Below are 21,650 nucleotides of genomic sequence, written 5' to 3' on the forward strand. Positions count from 1 at the left end.
GCAGATTTTATGGCAACCTGTACTGCAAGAGGGATGGACCATCGCAAGCAAGTTTTTCAGTTGTTACAGGGTATGTGCGGGACCACATCTTTGAACGTTGCCTATGGTTTTTGTCTGTACCAAAACAAGGATGTATTTATGTTCATTCCTGAGATGAAAGGATTGAGCTAAGAGGAGAGACTGAGTAATATGCACTTTAGCATTAGAGAGGTGACCTCATTGAAATATGTAGGTTTCTGAGGGAGCTTCGCAGGGTCAACGCTGAGAGGTTGTTTTGCTCACTGAGGAATCTAGCACCGGGGGTGGAGTCTCAGGATAGGTTTGAGATCAGGAGAAATGTTTTCAGTCAGCCTGTTATGAATCTTTGGAATTCTCTACCACAGAGGGTTGTAGATGCTAGGAAGATTTTTGGACACTAAGTGAATCAAGGGATTTGGGACTCAGGCAAGAAATTGGAGCTGGTCGAAGATCAGCATTGTTGAACTTTATTGAATAGTGGAGTAGAATCGAGGGGCCAAATGGCGTACTCCTATCCATCATGTTCTTAATAGACTTCAGAAATGTATTACAGAAAAGTGTGAAGTTATAACATTTGGTAGGATGAATGAGGAGAGATAATAAGAGCTTAAGCTGTACAATTTTAAAGGTGAGCAAGAATAGAGACATCGAGAGATGTTTGTGCACAGATCTGAGAAGCTGGCATGAAATGTTAACAAAGCAATTTATAATCACAGGCTTTATAAATAAAAGCAAAAGTGCAAAAGGCAGGAAGTTATGATGGTCCAATATAAAATTCTAGTTCAACCCAGTTGAAGGATTGTGTTTAATTCTACATTGCAGGAGGGATATGTCGGCCGAGGAGAGGGTAGAGAGCAATTTATAAGAATGGTTATCATGTCGAGGCATTTGTATGGTAATTCTGGAGAAACTAGAGGAGATTTAATATGTTTAAAATCATTCAGGATTTAGATAGTGCATAGAAAGGGAAATTGTATCTAGTCACTGAAAGACCAGTAGCCAGAGTGCACAGATCAAAGGTGATTGGCAAAAGACCCCGAGATAATAGGGGACACAAACACAATAGAGTGAATGCCCTCCTCCAGTGCTGTATTATTAAATTATTCTATACTTCTGGAAATCAGGGAACACTTATAGCGGTCATTAAAATTGAAAAATAATTTGTTGGTTAGTGTTCACAATAAGGTAGTTTGTATATATAAAATGCACACTTGGTGGTCTCAATAGCTCTTGTTTCATTCCATTTTTCTTATATTCTTGGAGCTGGCAAGTGTTTATTGCATCAGTGATGTTCCTGTGAGGATTTTCAGGAACATTAAGTTCTTTCTTTTCAAACAAGACATATTTGTTATTGGTATTTCAAAAAAAAAAGTCGAACTTCTTACAATAAAATAGTTGCCTTCAGATGTTAGAAATCTGTGAAAATGACAAATCAGGTACTTCGTATCAGCAGGAGAGAATAAAGTATAATTTTGCCACGTCATTATAGTTTGAGCAGCACTAAATGAGCACTTTCTATGTTTTTGCTTCTACTTACAAAGTTAATGTCTGCACTCAGAAAGGTTTGCAAATACATAGCTCCATTTGAATGTATAATTTTGGTATTCAGAAAATCTCTCAGGTAGTATTCATAAATCTATTAGAAATACGAAAGATCAACAGAGCAGTTCTGCAGATGAGTTCCTCAAAGTTTGTTGAATATTACAAACTTACAAAATTTTCAGTGGAATTCTCCGCCGACAGGATTCCCCGTTGCATTGGCAGCGCGCCCACACCCATGGGTTTCCCGGCGGCGCGGGATGGCCATATTAGAAAATCCTATTGGCAGGTGGCAGGAACGGGGAACTCCACTGCCAGCAAGGGCATGTCGCCCAGGAAAACGCGGTTGATGGACTGGAGATTCCTGGCCTTTCTCCTTGTCTCCGAGTTGTCACAAGTATCACCACTCTCCTTTGTTCCACATATTTGTGAGTTAACTTTATTACATGTTTCTGAATCAACACAATAGTTCAACATTTTATTCAAATGTAAGTTAACAATCCTATGTTAATTTTATTTTTATAGTAAAGGATTGTGATAATTATCAATAAATTCAATGCTGAGCAATCTGGATCAAGAAAGTGAGATTTTACCCATGTGGAGATATGAACCTTGCATATGTGTACATGATTGGAAGTTACTGACACTGATATAATCACCCACTTTGATAGATCATTGCCTTCAAAAGAGAAAGAAGAATACTTAAAGTATCTTAAGAGGTCACAAAATAAATACTGATGAAGAAACTGCTTTTCGCTGACCCATCTGGAAAGACCTTAGTGTCTGACCCATCAGGGCATTCATCGGTTTCATAAATAATTTCATAATTTTTTTTTCATTACTCTGTCTGGAATGCACCTCAAATGTTCAATCCCATTTTGCCTCTCGAGGTTGCTTTGGGATGTTTACATAGAAATACAAGTTGTTGCTATTGTTCATGCACCAAAGGACTTGTGACCAGGTCCAAATTTCTCATGGCTTGCATTGTCATCTTCTCAAGCTTTGTTCAAGCCAGAATTTTGTCTCTCCCACAATTGAGATAAAAAGATCCGTCAGAGAGAGATTATGGGTGGGATTCTCAGGGTCGAATCCCGCGACGCCATCAGACGCCGGGCCGCCAATTCTCCAGCGACTGGAGAATCAGTGCCAGCAGCGCCGGTCAGTGCCCGCTCGACGGCCCCCCCCCCCCCCCCCAGCGATTCTCCGCGCTCAACTGGCAAAATACCGCCGAGTTCGGCCGGGTCCCGTCGGCGTCGTTCGCATGTGGTCTTACCCGGCGGGACCTCGGCGTTCTGGCTGCGGGGACCAACCTGGTGGGGGGGAAGGACGGATCCGACTCCGGGGTGGGGGGGGCCCTCCACGGTAACCAGGCCCGCGATCCGGGCTACCGAGTGGCGGGCGGGCGGGCTAATTCCGGGTGGGACCTATGTTCCTCCACGCCGGGCCCCTGGAGGGCTCCTCCATGTTGCCCAGGGGCTGGCGTGGAGACTGCAACCAACGCTCGTGCGCCGACCCGCACCGGCCGTGGCGCACATGCGCGGATCCATGCTGCCCGTGCTGTCGCCCGTATTGGCAGCTGGAGCTGCGTGAAGCGCTCCAGTGCCGTGCTGGTACACTGGGCGGCGCAGGATCGCTGCTCCTAGCCGCCAGATGATGCCGTCGTAAAACGTTCAGTTTACATTTACGATGGCGTCAACACTTAGCCCCATTATCGGAGAATCCCGCCTTACGAGTCAGAGAATTATCTGCAAATGCGTATGTAGTTCAGTCTACTAATCCTCTGTGCACAAATCCTTCTACTTCTCTTTTCTTCTCCCTTCTCTGCCTCTTTTTCCTTCTCTCCAATTACTTGTGATTGCCATAATTCTAGTTGATCATCCTTCGCCAACTCCTCCTGTCAGTCACCCATTCCTCTTCCAATCCCAGAGTGAAATGTTTGCATTTTGGTCGGAATTTGTGGGCATGTTCCAGTGAGCAAGTGGCCACTACTTTTATTTAGAAGGAGTTTGATTTTCCGCCACATTCCTTACCACACTCCATTTTCTTCTGGGCTGATTTATCGGTCAGGAATGCACAAGATCAAAATGCACATCCACTAAGAGCGGATTTCTAATTTTAAATGGGGGGCGAAAATTGGATATCCTCCTGCATATCATTTTTATCATTCAGGGTGTTGGAAGCTCATTAAAAGCAAGCCAGGTTTGAGAGTCCATAAAGAAAATGGAAAGCATCCCAAGGAGTCTGGAACCTTTTGAAAGGTATGTGTGAGGTGTTTTCACACCTTCCAATGTCATGATTGGATGCTATACTGTAATATTGATGTGTTTCTAATGCCGTGATTCATCATAGGGATCTGTCCTTTAAAGCTAAGTTGACCCTCACATTGACAAGCCTTGTTCACAGGCATTACAGTGATTTTCCAATGGACAAAGCAGCATAAAGTCGGGAAAACGTTTACTAAATATTCTGTCAACGAGTACGGTCATCATTTCTATTGTGATTTTAATGATTGACTGTGAAAAGAAAAACCTAATTTTGATACTTGAAAAAAACCTAAACCACTGCTACCTACATTAACTGACGGACATTCTGCATTGAGATTGAAATGAGCACATGTACTTTCCTCCCAGAAAACAGTCTATTGTTTGGACAGTGTTGGACATTCTGAATTCTGGGCTGAATTTCAAGTGCTGCTGTGTTGCAACACAGGTGCATCATTCATCTGAGAATTAATGACAGTTTCAAGGAGCTAAAATAATAGACTTTAATGTGGTTTATAGGTCTGTTGACACAATCTAATAGGATTACAAGTATTACCAGATTTTTTTTCACATGCTCAAGTGTATTTTCGATCTTTCAGTGTCAATGTTAAGAAGGCTTTTAGTGAAATTTTGCCCAAGGTGTGAAAAATAGTTCCCATTGGTACAGAATCTGAGGACTTTAGATTGTATTCATTGGTAAGGGGCTATGGAGGAGACATGGAAGGCATAGTGGCAGCATGGGTAATATGAGGGGGAATGGAGGTGACATGGGGTATAGAGGTGGCATGGGTGATCTGAGGGGTATTGGACTAGGCTTAGGGGTGAGGGGTTAAATTTCGGACACTGACATACACGGTGGAAATTGGGATACTGTGTTGGAGAATCAAGTTAGGAATTCCAATCAGCCCACCTCTACATCAGTACTCCTTCTGCTCAGCTCCCTGGCTGGTAAACTGCACTGCAAACCAAAAGACAACAATTGCATGTAAAGTCACATGTGGGTTAGGCGTGTGGGCAACAAAAATGCTCAGATCAGGTCTCCTCGAACCCAGAGAAAGATTTAAAAAATTTGAAGAAAGTGCGTAATCACAAGTACTTAAAGTCAGTGGTGGCATGGGATGGAAATTAAGCAACAGATTAGATCTAGTTGCAGTAATTGGGAGAAATGCAGTGAAGTGTTATGTGATTGAAAAGCATCGCTGAAACTGAAAGAAAGAATCTATAAGCGAGTTGTGAGACTGACCACCTACATAGTGCATCAGCTTGGGCAAAATTGGAGGAGGAACAATGACAGGATGCTAATGAGATGCGATGCTGAGATGGAGGTGTGGTGTGATAAATAAAGACAAGTTAGGAACTTGTACATCAGGAGTCAGTGAAGGTTGAGGCAGTGTCTACAATAGTAGCCAAGAAGAGACCATCCTCTAGTCGCTAATGGCTGAAATCCTGATGGACTGGCGCGGAGTAAAAGCATCTTGACAGCTGCCAGGATACCGACATTGGTCTACATGATACACTGAGTATCATCACACACCAGTTGTACATTTGGGGTGTGGGAAAATTTGTGATACGGTGGCAACCTGTGATGCTAAGCAGTAGAGTCAGGGAAATTTGTAATTTCTTTAAAAGGTCTGTGGAATTTGTAATTAAGACCATAAGTCATAGGAGTAGAATGAGGCCATTTGGCCCATCAAGTCTGCTCCGCCATTTAATCATGGCTGATATGTTTCTCATCCCCATTCTCCTCCCTTCTCCCCATTACCCCATATCCCCTTATTAATCAAAAAATTACAAATAGCTGAAAATAATGTTTGAAAATTACTTTTGCATCAATTGTTAAGAGATCATTTGTAATTTTCTTGGATGATAAAATATACTGGTTCATGTGACCGGGTGACCCTTGACCTGGAAGCAGTACCAACAGGAAAGAATTTCAAATAGAAACTGTGTACGGCAGACACAAAGGATAGCTGTGAGCAGAGGAGCTGGAGTGTGAAGGCACAGAATCAGACACAGAGATAGCAGACAGACACAGAAAGAGGAACGCACCAAATTATCCTGATAAGAAGAAACAAATATCTCTCAGTAAGAGCTAATTGTTCTTTTTGGCAAAAAAAAAGGTACAGCAGCTCTTAGAGGCACTGAGCAAGTTAGCTGAAGAGCTCCAAAACCTGGAAATCGCTCAGGGATGCAAAGAGCTAGGTGTTTTCCCAGAACTGACTGAGCCGTGAAGCAGGGTGTTATTGGTTGGTTAGTTGAAAAGGAACTCTGGAAGGCTCTCAGCACTGACATGACCCAATGAGACAAGCTTTGTGGAAGAGTGTCTTGTTGATTGTAATAATAGCTGTAAAACTTGGAAATGAAAGCTATTGTCGGATAAGACTCCTGACCTAGGGCAGCACGGTGGCCTAGTGGTTAGCACAGCTGCCTCACGGCGCTGAGGTCCCAGGTTCGATCCCGGCTCTGGGTCACTGTCCACGTGGAGTTTGCACATTCTCCCTGTGCCTGTGTGTGTTTCGCCCCCACAACCCAAAAATGTGCAGAGTAGGTGGATTGGCCACACTAAATTGCCCCTTAATTGGAAAAAATAATTGGGTAACCTAAATTTTTTTTTTTTAAAAGACTCCTGACCTATCTTGCGTGAATAAAGAACAGCATATTGTGGAGGTGTACACTGACGTAATGCCATACATGCTGAAGAGCGATACTTGTGTGAGATATGCCTGTGTTGTATCGACTATTTTGAGTGAAATTTACCTTTTAATTTGAAGAATCATTTGCCTGTAAATTCATTTTTAATTTGTATTGATTCCAAATCATAAGTCAAAGCTGCAAAAAGTATAAACTTTTTGGCAATTTCTTCATTTGGTGGTCCTTAAGTAAATTTGGTTAGTTTGATTTATGATCCCCCCCCCCCCCACACACACACACACACACACAGTCACACACACAGGGATCAGAACAAAATATCTCTGAATTTATACGTGGCAACTTCAAAGTGATGTGTGTGCAGCAAGTGGCTTCCTGCACCATGGAAATGCCCGATATCCTGACAAAGCCACTCCACCTGCTTCCCCCAGAAGAGAAGACAATGTATTGCCTTCTCTTTGAATGCAGTGTGTTGATTACCTCCTTTATAATAATAATCTTTATTGTCACAAGTAGAATAACATTTACACTGCAATGAAGTTACTGTGAAAAGCCCTAGTCGCCACATTCCGGTACCTGTTCCGGTACACCGAGGGAGAATTCAGAATGTCCAATTCACCTAACAGCATATCTTTCGGGACTTGTGGGAGGAAACCGGAGAACCCGGAGGAAACCCACGGAGACATGGGGAGAATGTGCAGACTCCGCACAGACAGTGACCCAAGCCGGGAATCGAACCTGGAACCCTGGTGCTGTGAAGCAACAGAGCTACACACTTGTGCACCCGTTCTACCCTATGACCTATGCAACAGTGTATAACAGTCTGATGATGGAGATGACGCCTTTATCTGCCTGGAAGGATGCAGACATGCAGAAGTTCACGACCATAGTCACCTTCACAGCCATTGACAGTCCCATCCTCACTCTGCTCCGAGACAGATGGTCTGCTTGCAAGAGGTAGCTGTTTTCATTGGGTACCCCCTTAATGAAATAGAGACTTCATGCACACTGTACCTTAGCTTGAGGAAGGGCAATTCCTTCCCTTGATCCTAGGTTGATTTGACCTTCTACTTGGAGCCTTTTGCCCCTTTCCCCTCTTTACTCTTTAAGCAACTGGTCATCCTCTTGTGGTGCCCCCTGCTCACTCTCCCCTTGGCATACGTATTTAGGGGAAATGACAGTATCCTTGACTTGGAGAAATTGGTCGTGAGTAGAATCCTTGAAATGATGACCAATGTCGTCACCACTCCCTGTAGACTTTAGCAACTTCAACTAGCAGTACAAATGTACAAACATTTTTACTAACTCTGCAACAGTCAGTAGAAATCAATCAGTAACTAACCTGAGAGCAATTGATGATCTCTTTAAATGGTGCTGAGCCTGCCCTTCCTGCTACTGAACACATGTTCACATTCTGCGGTGGCTTTAAGAGAGGGTATTAGCAGGAGTATTCAGTTGGAAAATGCACTGCTAGGGTCAAATCAACAGTGAACGCTGACTGGCATCACAACCTGTCTACTCTCTATGCTCTCACCACAGGTCATAGCAGCTGTGCCAACAACCTAACCAAACTAGTGTCTGGCATCGTTCACACTAGGAGCATGCCTGCAGTGTGAACAATATTTCGGATCCAAAGCAGCAACCGTAGCTCTGGAAATGTGGGCACAACACAACTAAACTGTGCAGCAAATATTTCCAACATCAAGCCTCAAACTTCTCCTCTGACTACTCTATACATCTTAATAATTATTTAGAGAGCTCAGTATCCTCCAATGGGTGAGATCTTCCAGCTGTTCACGCTGGCGGGATCGCCTGCTCCCGCCAAAGCCGCACCCCTGCTGTGGGTTTCTCGGTGGCCTGGGGTGGATACAATGAAAAGTCCCATTGACCACGGTGGGATAAGAAGATCCCGCCATCGGTCAAGGGTGGGCCGCCTCCCGCCATCGAGAAACATGCCATTTGGAGGCCAGCGAATCTCCCCCATTATTTTATATGAACGCAATGGCTGAAATTGTTTCCTAAATTGCAGGAAGTAAAGTTGAAGGGAGTATGAGTCATTAATATCTATAGTTGATTTGTGATTCTGATGTGCTTGATGTGCTTATCAAGGAGAGAAGACTTTGATAGCAGTGGTTGGCAACTCTAGTAAAGGAATCAATAAGCAGGGCAAGATTCATGTTTCCGGCTAGTTCTCCTTCTGACCTTGAATGGGAATAAGAACATTTGCTTTCGGATTGTTATACAAGAGTATAATTAATCCTGTAAAAATGGAGTCAATTGCAGCTTGTGGTAGTTAAGTTAACATTACAATCCCTTCTAGACGTGAAGGAGACAGCCATGACAGCAAAGCCACTTTTTTTTATTTGCAGTTCATTGATGTTTTCAGCACTTTTTAGATTATCCACTCTTACCATCTTTTTCATGAATAACCTCTGGCGAATATGAGTAAATAATGAGATTTTCTGAGGATAACAGGCAAATATTTTCCAAAAGCCTTGTGCCACAGAATTGATGCTTTCAAAAATCATTTGGTGTCTAGGGGAATTTATTAGAAGCCCTTATTTTTTTCAGGCTCTTGTGGTGTGTTCACATCATAACTGCAGTGACTGCATGAGCTGATTAGATGGTATAAATGCTGTAGCTGTGTCACGTAAACAGAGCGTGAATCCACAGTTAGAACTGATCTGACACTGGATTGAAGTAGCATAAGACTCCCTGGCAGGGCTAATATCACTCTGCTTCCGTGCACAGTTATTTTGTGACTCAAACTTACATTTCTCATGTTTAACATCATTTAGAAGCTGAAACTTTGTTACACTGAGGCAACATTTGTCATTTAAATGTGATAAGCTTCAGATAGCAGATGTTGCTTTAAATGTGGGGCTGTGCAACAATCAGACTAAATTGTGTGCACTTTATTAGCCGAATTAGAAGTGAAAAACAGGAAATAGTTCAGGGGCTACAGAATACCTACATAATTCTCTGGTTTTCAGCTTTCATTTAAGTGGGAAGTGAAAATATATATTTTGGGGAGGGGTGGCATACCAAGGTCAAATGTTCACAAAACTTTTATAAAATATTTGAAAATCTGTAACACCTATGACCTGCTTATTGATCTGTTCATATTTCTACAACAAGCACGCAGCAGAGTGGGATGCCAGTTCTTTGCCGGAGTAACCTAAAACTAACCTTCGGGTGAATGAATTTCTCTCCCTGGACCTTTGACCTTCTTATGATTCAAATATTCAAAACATCTTCCCTTGCAAGGCACAAAGGTGGTTGCCTCAACTATTCCCCGTAGTGACCCTCTGCAGCAAGTATTTTCTCCTTAACTTATTAGTTTAAAAATTTTTTAATTCTCGCTGACTCCAAATTGAGAGCTGCCCAACTCTGGTGCAACATGAACCTCGCTGGGAACAATGCACAAGCAGCCAGAAGGTCAATTTAATTTTTGGAACAAGGGGTGACATGCCTGATTCGCTCTCAGGCTAGTTTGCAAGTATGTTTCCCAGGCCAATTAATGAAGCCTCTTTGAAGTGCATGTTTGTCTGTAATACCACCATATTAACCCAAGACAAAGGTAGCTTGGCACAGTCATATTCCATTAAGGTAAAGGAAGGCTGCAGTTTTAACTTTGACCAAACGGCATGAGGACATTACCTCTGCCGACTCTCCAATGGGGTCCAGAGTAAGCACTGTACTGGCCAAGGTGCCGACTTTCGGATGAAATTTTAAACTGGGTTCCATGTTGGGCAGTTATAAAAGATCTAATAGCACTTTTCGAAGAAGAGAAAACAGGTTTGCTCATGTCCCATAATGTTGACTACTGTTATCGACAAGATGAATGATCTGTCCAGTGTCTTTTTGTTTTAAAATTGAAGCTAAGCCAAATACCCTAAAAGAGACAAAATAATAGATTTTTCTCAAGTATCGGCAGCCAGATTTTCAGTACCCTGATAATTAAAGTAAACAATTGGATTAAAGCAGAAGCAGTAGTAATTGAAGCAATGAATGTGGATCACTGAGTGTAGAACAATAAAGAATACTTTACCAGGATGTAGGCTGAGAAAACAGACACCCTCAGAGAAAACTGGAGCATATAATCAATATTGGAGCTACTGTTATTATTCACTACACTCGAGGAAAGTGTCAGATGTTGTTGAAAGAGATTAATTGAGAAGAGCATTGTCCAATTTATTTGCAATGCATCATTTGCCTGTAACGCCAATGTGTTGCAACAGTGACCTGCCTGCAGCCTTTGACATCATTGCCCACATCATCCATCCATCCACCGATAACTCTCCTCTGTCAACCAGCTGCATAAGATTGTTTTTGCCTGGTTCCATACTTATCTATCAAAACACAGCCAAAGAAGCATCCATACACACAACGCGAGGTGCCGCATGTATGCTAATGGCACCCAGCTCTACCTCACCACCAGCTCCCTCTCAACCCTCCAGCTTTGTCTCTGCTTTGTCACAAAGCTTGCTTGTCCAACCTCCAGGAATGGATGAGCAAAAATATCCTTTTATTGGGAAAATCAAAGCCATTAGGTTCAGCTCCCATCACAATTTGCAACTCTATCCCTTTCTGGACAAATATCTGCTCGTTGGCACCTAATGGGTAAGTGTTGCAACTTCATAACCTTCTTGTGTTCAATGCTGAAGGAATAGGATAGGGTAATAACTTCTAGATTTCCGGGTTTAACTACACAGCTGCAGAACCATAATTTGCTGTGCAAGTTACAGCATAGCAATGGTGAGTATTGTTAGCCTCACCACTATCTCTGATGTAAAATATGTATGCTTAAGTTGTGAAGTCAATGATTTTGGTGCTTATGTGTGGTGAAGGAGGAAACCTCCAATTCCTGAGGTTTATTTGCATTTAATTTTAGCCTGAAATATTCAGTGCAATGAATCAATGCAGAAGAAGAAATGAACAACGTTGTTGGACCATTTTGTTCAGGCAACGCTTTTCTTTCAAATTGCACTGAAATATACATTCCTAGGCAATATTTAAAAATGTAAGCTTGTATGTATACATTTCTATGCTACATTAAAAAAATATAGGTTTGTAGTTATTTGTAAGACAATCACCAACATATAAATTCTTAGGATTCAAGGCAGGGGAGACTTGACAGTCAGTTTCTTCAAAAATGCTGTCCATTGTGCGAACAATAAATTTGAAGCCCTTTGGCCTGCTCTTACCATCCTTAGCAGTTGCAACATCAAACCGGACAGACCAAAAGACCCAAAGTGTTGCGGTGAAAACTGGGGGAATAAAACATGAGGGACTGGAGATTCCACTAGCTTGCACTGGTATTTTTATTTCACCCAAAATTGGCCAAATCAGCACAAATGAATTCTAAGTGCACATTATGTCCAGCACAAATTGAGTTTCAGATCTTATATGAAAGTACTTTTTAAAAGTTACTCTGGAAGTTGGCCATGCCCCCAAAGCTGGCCAGCATGGTTTAATGGCCATTGAACCCCCAACTAATTGCATTCTTAAAATGAAGCTTTTTTTTGTTCGAGGCACAAAGATATGCAAAAATATTTTCTTGGCAAAATTATTTTAAATTATAGAATGGTTAAAGCACAGGCAGAGGTTATTCGGCTGTCAGGTGTGTACCTCCTGTGTGGGAGCGCAATGTAACTCGTCCCACTCTGCCACCTTTTCACCATAGCCCTGAAATTCCTTTCTTGTCAAGTGTTTATCCAATTCCGTTTTGAAAACCACAATTGATTCTGCATCCATCACCCTCTCGGGCAATGCATTCCAGATCCTAACCACTTGCTGCAAGTAAATGTATATTTATATGTAATATACATATTTGAAAAAAATGGACAACACGGTGGCACATTGGTTAGCAATGCTGCCTCGCAGCACCAGTGACCTGGGTTCAATTCCAAAGTCGGGTAACTGTGCGGAGTTTGCACTTTCGCCCCGTGTCTGCATGGGTTTCCTCCAGGTGCTCTAATTTCCTTCCACAGCCCAAAGCTGTGCAGGTTAGGTGGATTGCCATGCTGAATTTCTCCTTAGTGTCCAAGAGGTTAGGTGGGGTTATGGGGATAGGGTCAGGGTGTGGGCCTAGGCAGGTAACTCTTTCCAAGGGTCAGTACAGACTCGATGGACTGAATGGCCTCCTTCTGCACTGTAGAGATTCTATGATTCTACTCTGGAACCGACGCCTATGCACCAACATAACTGGTAAATGGTTCTTTTCGGTTTATTTTGAAGTAATTTTCTGTTATTCAAAATCTGGTTGCTCACAGACAGGAGACTAAAATTAAAATGCTATTTTTTTTGATAAACCTATTTTCAGGCATATGAATATAATTGCATTATATTCTTTTCTTAAATATATCAAGTTTTTTTCAATGTAGAAATATATTGGTGATATGCAGATAGGTTGGGTAGAAATTTGAGCAAAAGACGTTCTTAGGAAAACGGGTGCAATTTTAACTCGTATTGTTAATCCTAGCCAAAGTTGAAACTCTTGGCCATCATGTTCATTGTGATGCAACATCTATGATGGTTAGACCTTATTTGTCACAGGTTTTCTTCTGTTGTCAATCATAACAGCACATATTTTGATGTAGTAATATTGGTGGGGCAGTTGAAATCCACTGTTATTGCTGGGTAAAGCTGACAGAAACTTCTGGCATTCATGGAATTTGGAACTCTGGAAGTTACTGTAAGTTATAGCTCCTCTACAGCGCACCCTGATGCAGTATTCACGGAAGGAATCTATGTTGGAATCAGCATTCAAGAGTGAACTTAAACTAATCAAATGCCATTACTGCTCAAAATATAGATGGAAAACCTGAGGTTTGTTTGATCAGGAGTAACTGAGTTTTAAATAACATGCAAAGTCATAATTTCTGCTAAACAACCTCTCAGGCCCTGAATAAATAATTTTAGAAGTGTGGAGTCTCATTCCGTCAGAAGAAAACTACAATGCTAGAGTTTTTAAAAAGAAAACTTTTTCTATGGAAGTTTCTCCCTTAATCCTATGTGCCTCAATCTTTATTTCATGTTTTGTACAATGATGTAAACCTCATTTATATTTCATGCATTTTATTCTTGCTGTACTGTGCATGAGAATTCTCCAATCTGATTACCTGGTTGACCTCTGCTACATGCTCTGATCCTGAAATGAAAATCACAGATCCCCTGAAGAAGACACCAAATGTAAATTAATGTCAGAAAAAAGGATAATTGTGCACTAGAATCCACTACAAATTGCAGGCAACTTTATTTTTCAAAGCGAACCGTGATCAGCATTCCTCAACGGCTGATTACAAAACACAGGCTATTATGGTGGCAAGGAATTAAAATTAAAAAATATATTATGTAAAATAAATTGGTTGTTAATGTGAACTACAGACTTACCCAAACAATAGACTTTTTGGACATAATTTAGTCTCGCCGCTTCACTTTGATATGTGTAAAGCATTGTCAGTTGTTCATTTAATTTATGTGGTGCGCTTTGTTTATTTTTTTGTAACAGATTGTCTACTGGAAATTAAAAAGTTTGTTGGAGCGGAGAAAACGATATGTTGAAAAACATGTCCTTACTTTCAATGGACAACGCAGTCATGGAATGGTACCAGGACTGGAACCCTACAGCGAATATGATCTAATCGTGATGGTCTTTAATAGAAAAGGTGATGGGCCACAAAGTGGACCAATCCATTTCAAGACACCAGAAGGAGGTAAAGCTTAAGCATCCTACAATATCAATTACAAAGGGTTTAACAAGCTTAAATATAATGTAATTCCTTACACAATGCTGCATATCGAAGTATCATATGGAATCTCTTTCCAAATAATACTTTACGGCTTCTTTGTACAACTTCTGAGCCCTTTGTGAAATATATTACTTTCAAAAATTATGTCAATTTGTATGTAACACATGCAAAAGTGAAAACTATATTGGATTAGATTTAGGACATCACTGAATAATGCAATTACCTTGAGGATGCATGTTGAACATCTCCTTGCAATTGTGCTATAAAATGAGAGATATAATCATTTCTTTGGAATATCTATTAGTAATACTCTCAAAAATTAGGTAATAGAGTTCAAGAGGGGATAATGATGCTTTACATATTGCATTTTACACATTGTGCAGCCTGACACGAAGAACTATTCCCCTGATTCTGCATATAAATATAGTGACCAACCATGTCATGGTCTGTGTGAACAAGCAGATGGAGATAGAAGAATCAAATAGTTTGTTTTCCCTTATTGCTTCAATACTTTTTTGGACCATGTTATGACTGAACCAAGTGAAGGTATGGAAATATCAATGGAGCTGTCATGAACAATTTGAATTTGCCAACATTGTGATATCAGTTGAAATGGAGAAGGACATGCAAAGGCAGAATCATACCCTCTGAAAATCAGCAAACCCCTTTAATCAGTTTTGTGATTGAGATTGCCAAATACTCAGTGAGACAGTATTTGGTAAGGTGACTACCTTTCAAGTGGAAGAGAAACAGGATAATTATAGCATTGCAGCTTGCCAGTCTGCTGCAGTTGAGCTGGAAATACGGCAAAATCTTAAAATGTAGTCTGAACACCATGGGCCCGATTTTCGCATGACATTGTGCCCGGCACTGATCCTGTTGTGCCGGGAGCATAGCGGGAGAGGCCCAAAAGGGCTTCGCGCCTGTCAAAAAATTGTGCTTGAGTCACTGGACTCGACAGCCGGTGCGATCTGCAAAGCTTGACGTGATCCAGGTAATGGCTGGATTGAGGCTGCATTCTCCCAGCTCCCGGATGTCACTGGCCGCACTGGCGAGACCTCACCCGGGCTCCCAAACAGTACTCATCTCCACAAGTGGAGACCTGACATGATGGCCATGCCACGGGTCTCAGAGGCCATAGGAGCCCCTGAGTGGTAGGGAAGATAGTATGGCACTTCACTGGCACCCGTGCATCCTGGCAGTGCCAACCCAGCACCATGCAAATGCCAATCTGGTACTGCCCAGGTGCCAGGCGGGCGAGCTCGGGGGGGGGGGGGGCGCGCGGGGCGATCGGCGGACATCGCACTGATACCGGAGAATTTCGCCCCTGATGTCTGTTAATGTCTAAAATTAATGAATTGAGGGGAGGGAATCTCCGCCACTGGTAGCGGAGGTCCCGATGCTGGAGAGTCTCGTGTTGGGCAAAAAGCAGCGCCGATGACATTGCGATGCTTCGCCACCCCGCTGGCTGCAGCATTGAGATTCACGCCCCACGCCACTGGGAGAATGCAAATTGGTCATTTGAGCCTATTTGCATCCTATTAATGGGCTGGACACCTGATTCTCCATGCCTCCGTGGTGCTCCCCTTTGGGCCGGGATTCACGCAGGCATGGAATTGGTGCAAATATTTGTCAGCATGGCCCTCGCGCATGGACCTCGCAGTTGGTCAAGGAGGTAAATAACGTAGATGCCCCCAACATCCATCAGTAAAATCCCTCTTTCCCCACAATGCAAATCTTACCGACACTTCTCCCTGTCCCCCCCACCAGAGACCCCCTTATATCATAAACCTCCACATATCATAAACTCCCGCAAATCATAAACACCCACATATCATAAACCCCCACATCTCATAAACCCCTACATATCATAAATTCTCGCATATCATAAACACCCGCATAACATGAACACCCGCAAATCAACGCCCCCCCCACCCCATATCAGAGGCACCCCCCATATCAGAGATCCCCATATCATCACCACCGCCCCCCACATCAGAAACCCTCCCCCATCAGTCATCCCTCAAGTGTAGTCCAGGCAGAATCAGTGAGAAATCACTGCTTTTCCTCTCACTTGACCCTTATATCTGCTGCCTCAGACAGAGGCGTAGAAAGCAGCAGCTGTTATTTCATAGAAAGCCAAAACCACACCATATGGCTTTAAACGCCCTCAGACACTTCTCTTCACTTTCAAAGAAAAAAAACCTTTTAGTAGGCTGCAATTGTCAAGGTAATAGCTTCTAGGCAGCCAGGTGTTGGATTGTTTAGTTCCATTTTCCCTCAAGCTTGAATGCTTCTCAAGTACCCTGCTTTGTATCTAATCTCAATGTATATAAACCTCCAGGAGTTAAGTGCTTTCACTTTCTCTTTTTCTTGGCAGAAAGCACTTAACTGCTTTTATGTGGTCAGGAGCTGCCAATCAAAGTTAGATTCACCATTAACCGTGCCACAACCCCCCAGAAATTCCAACTTGCCATCATTTTCCCATTGGCATGAAGTTGCTGGATTTGTTTGTCAGTAATAACAAAATAATTTTGTCGCAGCAATTTAGGGTCATTAATTTATGTCAGTGTTAATGAGATTATTTATGAAGTTGGTAGTTTTCCATGTTTTTGTGCAACAAATAACTTTCTACTGTTCAGAGAAAAGGCAATATTAGAAATTGTGTGCATTAGTGCAAATGAGCTAATCAAGCTGAAGTTAGTATCTTGAAAATTTGTTACTTTTAGCACAATAATATTTTCTAAGATTTTGAGCAGTCCTGAAAATGTTATGGGATTAAGGTTTGCAATGTCTTTCCTTTCGTAATACAAAAAACATAAACATAAAACAGTAACTTAAAATGTCTTATTTTTATTTCTGGCAGTCCCTGAGCAGCCTGCTTTTCTGCAAATTGCAAACTTTGCGAAAAACTCTGTGACTCTGATATGGGGACCTCCAGCAAAACCTAATGGCTTCCTTACTGGTTATTTGCTTAAGTACCAATTGAGTAAGTAGAAAATACAGTTTAATGCATTGATTGCTGATCAAGTTTCATGTGGTTTCTTGGCTTTGATATTGTATTGTTATGAATATATTTCATTGTGCATGAATGTTTGGAATTTGGTCAGGATCAAACTTCACTCTGCAAAGAAAGAACTTGCACTTGAATAGCAGCAATCTCAGGAAATCCTAAAGTGCTTTGGAGCTAATGGAATACTTGGGAAGTATAGTCACTGTTCTAATGTAGGGAAGGCAGCAGCCCAATTCCACACAAGGGCCCACAAATAACACTGCAATACTGGCGGCCATGAGCTTTATTGGGGCATGATTGGATAGATCTGAAAACAGACCTGGATAACCCTCACCCATTCATTCAGATGCAGGCAGCAGGAAAATTTTGCATTGCTTCCTCATTTACTTGATTGTAGTTTGCAGTCAATGACAAAACAAACTGGTGTGACTGCATGTTTGAACAGAGGGAGCAAAACTGTGAAGCTAGCCTGTGCTACTTAAAGCTGGCATGCATCTCTTAAAGGCAAGCTGCATTTCAGCTGAAGAAGTGATGGAAATATTTCCAAGAATATGAACATGGAAAGATAGATGTTTAGCACAACGTAACAGAGAACATGGTTCTCTGATGTAGCACTTGGAGGCCTTGGTGCAGAGTTTGGACAGGATGACAGAGTTTCTCAACCCACAGGAGACCAGAAGGCCCCCCAAAGACGAACAGCGGGATTCTCGGCGTCGGGCCGACCGGAAGTTGCGGAATCCTCCACATTTCCGGGGGCTATGCTGGTGCCGAAGGGCTGGCGCGAGTTAGCGCATGCGCAGAACAGCCGGCATATTCTAGCGCATGCACAGGGGGATGTCTTCTCTGCACCGGCCATTGCGGAGCCCTACACGGGCCGGCGTGGAAGGAAGGAGCACAGGCACGTCCGTAGATCGGTGGGCTCTGATCGCGGGCCAGGCCACCATGGGGACCCCCCCCGGTGTCGGATCCCCCCACGCTCTGCTGAGGACCGCACCAGCCGGCCTACCAGCCAAGTCCCGCCGTGTGGGACCATATCCAATCCACGCTGGCAGGACTGGCCAGAAACCGACGGCCGCTCGACCCATCGGGGCCCGGATCCGGGCAGCGGCCCCTGACCGGCGCGGCGTGATCCCTGCCCTGCCCAAAAAACGCCGGCGGAGAACACGGCAGGCGGCGACAGAGAGGCAGGGCGGGATTTATGCCGCCCCCCCCGGGGCGCCGGGTCGGAGAGTCCCACTGCAGGACTGTAAAGGCAGTGGGAGCAGATAGCCGTTGTGGCCAATAGCATAAATGTAGTCCTGAGGATCTAGATGCAGTGCTTCAAGAAGTCTATTGACTACATTTGAGTGATCAAAGTCAGTGAATCAATCCTCAAATGCCATATCACTACAACTGAATCATTAACTTCATGCATTGCTCAATTCACCAGATCATAGAATTTACAGTGCAGAAGGAGGCCATTCGGCCCATCGAGTCTGCACCGGCCCTTGGAAAGAGCACCCTACGTAAGCCCATACCACCACCCTCTCCCCATAACCCCACCTACCCTTTTTTAGACACCAAGGGCAATTTAGCATAGCCAATCCACCTAACCTGCACATCTTTGGACTGTGAGGGGAAACCGGAGCACCTGGAGGAAATCCACGCAGACACGGAGAGAACGTGCGGACTCCGCACAGTCAGTAACCCATGCTGAGAATCGAACCTGGGACCCTGGAGCTGTGAAGCAACTGTGCTAACCACTATGCTACCGTGCTGCCCTAAACTTTCATTCAGATGCAGATCCTTTCCTTCACTTTCCAGAAATCTCTGTCATCCAAGACTCATACTCCAAGTTACACAGGAGACACAGCACACAGGCCATTAAGCCCATACTAGCGATAATGCTCTATTCGAGCCTACTCCCATCTTTTCTCATCTAAATTTACCTTTGTAATCCTCCATACCCTTCTCTCCAATGTGTTTGACGTATTTCCCCTTAAACACAATTCACTTCAACCACGTATTGTTGTCGCTGGTTCCACATTTTTACTACTCTTTGGGGAAATCATTTTTTTTCTGAATTCCCTATTGGATTTCTTGGTGACTATCTTATATTAATGGCCTCTAGTTATGTTCCTCCCCAGAAGAGGAAACATTCTCTCTCTAACCATTCCTTCCAAACCTTTCATACTGTTAAAACCCTCTATTACCTTACCATATTTTTTCAAGAGAAAAGAGGCCGAGCCTGTCAATCCTCTCCTGCTACTTATCCTCACCCATTTTTGATATCACCCTCTCCAGTGTCAGAACTAAATGCAGTCCCTCAGTATGGCAAAATCAAGGTTTGACACAGGTTTTACATAACTTCCCCACAACTCCAATTTGGTTTCTCCAGAAATAAAACTTAGTGCATGGTGTGTTTTTCTTCTGGCTATGCTAACCTGTTTGTACTCTGATCACTCCTCTACCTCACCTACACTTTCACCTTCCAAGTAATGAATGACCTCCCAAGATTTCTTTCTATAATTTACTCACATTTAGCTGTGTTGAACTTCATTTGTCAATTATTTATCAATATCCTCCTGTAATTTGCTACAGTCCTCCTTCCCCACCCACCCACCACCACCCTCACCACTCCCAATTGGGTGCCATCTGTAAATTTCTAAGTTACGTTTTTGATTCCAAAGTCCAAATTGTAAATTATGAACAGCAGTGGTAGCAGCAACAATCCTTGTGTAACGCCACTTCTCACTTTCTGCCATTTGGAGTAACTGCCCTTTATTCCCACTCTCTGCTTTCTGTCTTCAAGTCATCCAATAATCCATTCTCCCAAATGTCCCATGACTCCGCATTCTCTGACCTTATTCATTAATCTATTAAGGCAGTGTTCTTCAAATGTTTTTTCCGGGGACTCATTTTTACCAACCGGCCAACCTTCAGGACCCAACCTGGCCGACCTTGCGACCCACAGCGGCCGACCTTGCGACCCACAGCGGCCGACCTTCGCGACCCACGCCGGCCGACCTTCGCGACCCACGCCAGCCAACCTGCGCAACCCACCATTTTCTCTTACCATGTTTGCTGCTGACAAAAATGGAAGAAATGGTTTTGGGTCGCTTTCGCCCTCGTACACGCTCCTCCAATGGAACCTGTTGGATGAAGGTGAAGCCTTCCGGTGTCGGAAAGTATGGAGTCTCCATCTGTCCAAAGTTCTGCATTTTTTTCCTGTAAAGTTTTATCAAATAAAACCCCCCCGAACTTGTAAAAAAAAAAAAAATAAAATGAATAAAATAAATGAATAAAATGAATAAACCCCCCCCTCGAACTTGTAAAACAAAAAGCTGCGACTGTTTTAAAAAAAAAAGTGGCTGCACTGCGCCTACGTGCCCGATCATTGGTGTGCATGCGGATAGTTTTGCGCATGCGCGCCGATGGTCCGGCATGCATGTGCAGTGCGGCCGCATTTTTGTTACATGTTTGCGGCCATTTTGAAGGCCTCTTGCAGCCGGCGTTATTAACAGCTGGTTACTGCGGCTGTTGCGCGCAGATTTGCGTGATCGGTAGCGCCACGACGGATGGCATGCGCGGGAGGTTCTCTTCAACACGCCGGTCATGGCGGAGCCCTACAAGGCCACCGTGAGGGCCCCCCCCAGGGTTAAATACCCCCGGGGACGCCCCTGCCGACTTACCTGCCACGTCCCGCCGGTACGTGAGTTGAGTGATTCACGCTGGCGCGACTGGCCAAAAACAGACGGCTGCTTAGCCCACCGGGGTGCGGAGAATTGCCGGGGGGGGGCCCGGGGGGGGGGGGGGCGCTGCCAACGGCCCCCGCTGCCAACGGCCCCCGCTGCCAACAGCCCCCGACCGGTGTGGTGTGAATCCCGCCCCGCCCGAAAAACGGCACCGGAGTATACGGCAGCCAGTGTCGGGGCGGCGGGGCGGGATTCGCGGCGCCCACGGGGATTTTCCGACCCGGCGGGGCCCTTTATCTTCCTAGCGTTGTTTAATTCATTCAAAACATCCCCTTTTTTTATTTTAAATGCATCATATCTCATTATTCCTCTCATCATTTAACATCACGTCCCTATTCTAGCTCACTATTACTGAAACGGAGTACTTATTTAATATTTCTCCCTTCTCTCTATTGTTACCTGTGGTTTTACCTATATTGTTTATTCCTATATGGTCCTATTCCTGTTATAGACTTCCATTTTTCATTGATGTGACTGTAAAATGCTTTATTATTTTGCTTTGTGTTCTTTGATAATTTACTTTAATAGTTCATGTTAGCATTGCTGAATGATTTTTTAATTTCCTCCTTAACTTATTGCATTCTGTCATATCCTGTATAACTCAGTTGCATATGTACTTAATGTATGCCTCTTTCTTGTTCCTTATTTCTTTATTCTTCGAGGGAGTCTGACAATAGTTTAA

At 43.4% G+C, this 21,650-nt stretch overlaps 1 protein-coding gene across 13 annotated transcripts in view; it reads left to right on the plus strand.

Annotated features, from left to right (window-relative positions):
* Nucleotides 1-21,650, plus strand: part of chl1b (cell adhesion molecule L1-like b) — a 1,336,546-nt gene that overhangs the window by 1,074,469 nt on the left and 240,427 nt on the right. For all 13 annotated transcript variants that reach the window (XM_072472185.1, XM_072472186.1, XM_072472184.1 and 10 more), the window contains 2 exons: nucleotides 13,981-14,185; nucleotides 17,088-17,210. In XM_072472185.1, the coding sequence (XP_072328286.1) occupies nucleotides 13,981-14,185; nucleotides 17,088-17,210 (328 nt within the window). The remainder of the gene's footprint in view (nucleotides 1-13,980; nucleotides 14,186-17,087; nucleotides 17,211-21,650) is intronic.

Source organism: Scyliorhinus torazame, chromosome 13 (genome assembly GCF_047496885.1).
Source record: "Scyliorhinus torazame isolate Kashiwa2021f chromosome 13, sScyTor2.1, whole genome shotgun sequence".
Lineage (NCBI taxonomy): Eukaryota > Metazoa > Chordata > Chondrichthyes > Carcharhiniformes > Scyliorhinidae > Scyliorhinus > Scyliorhinus torazame.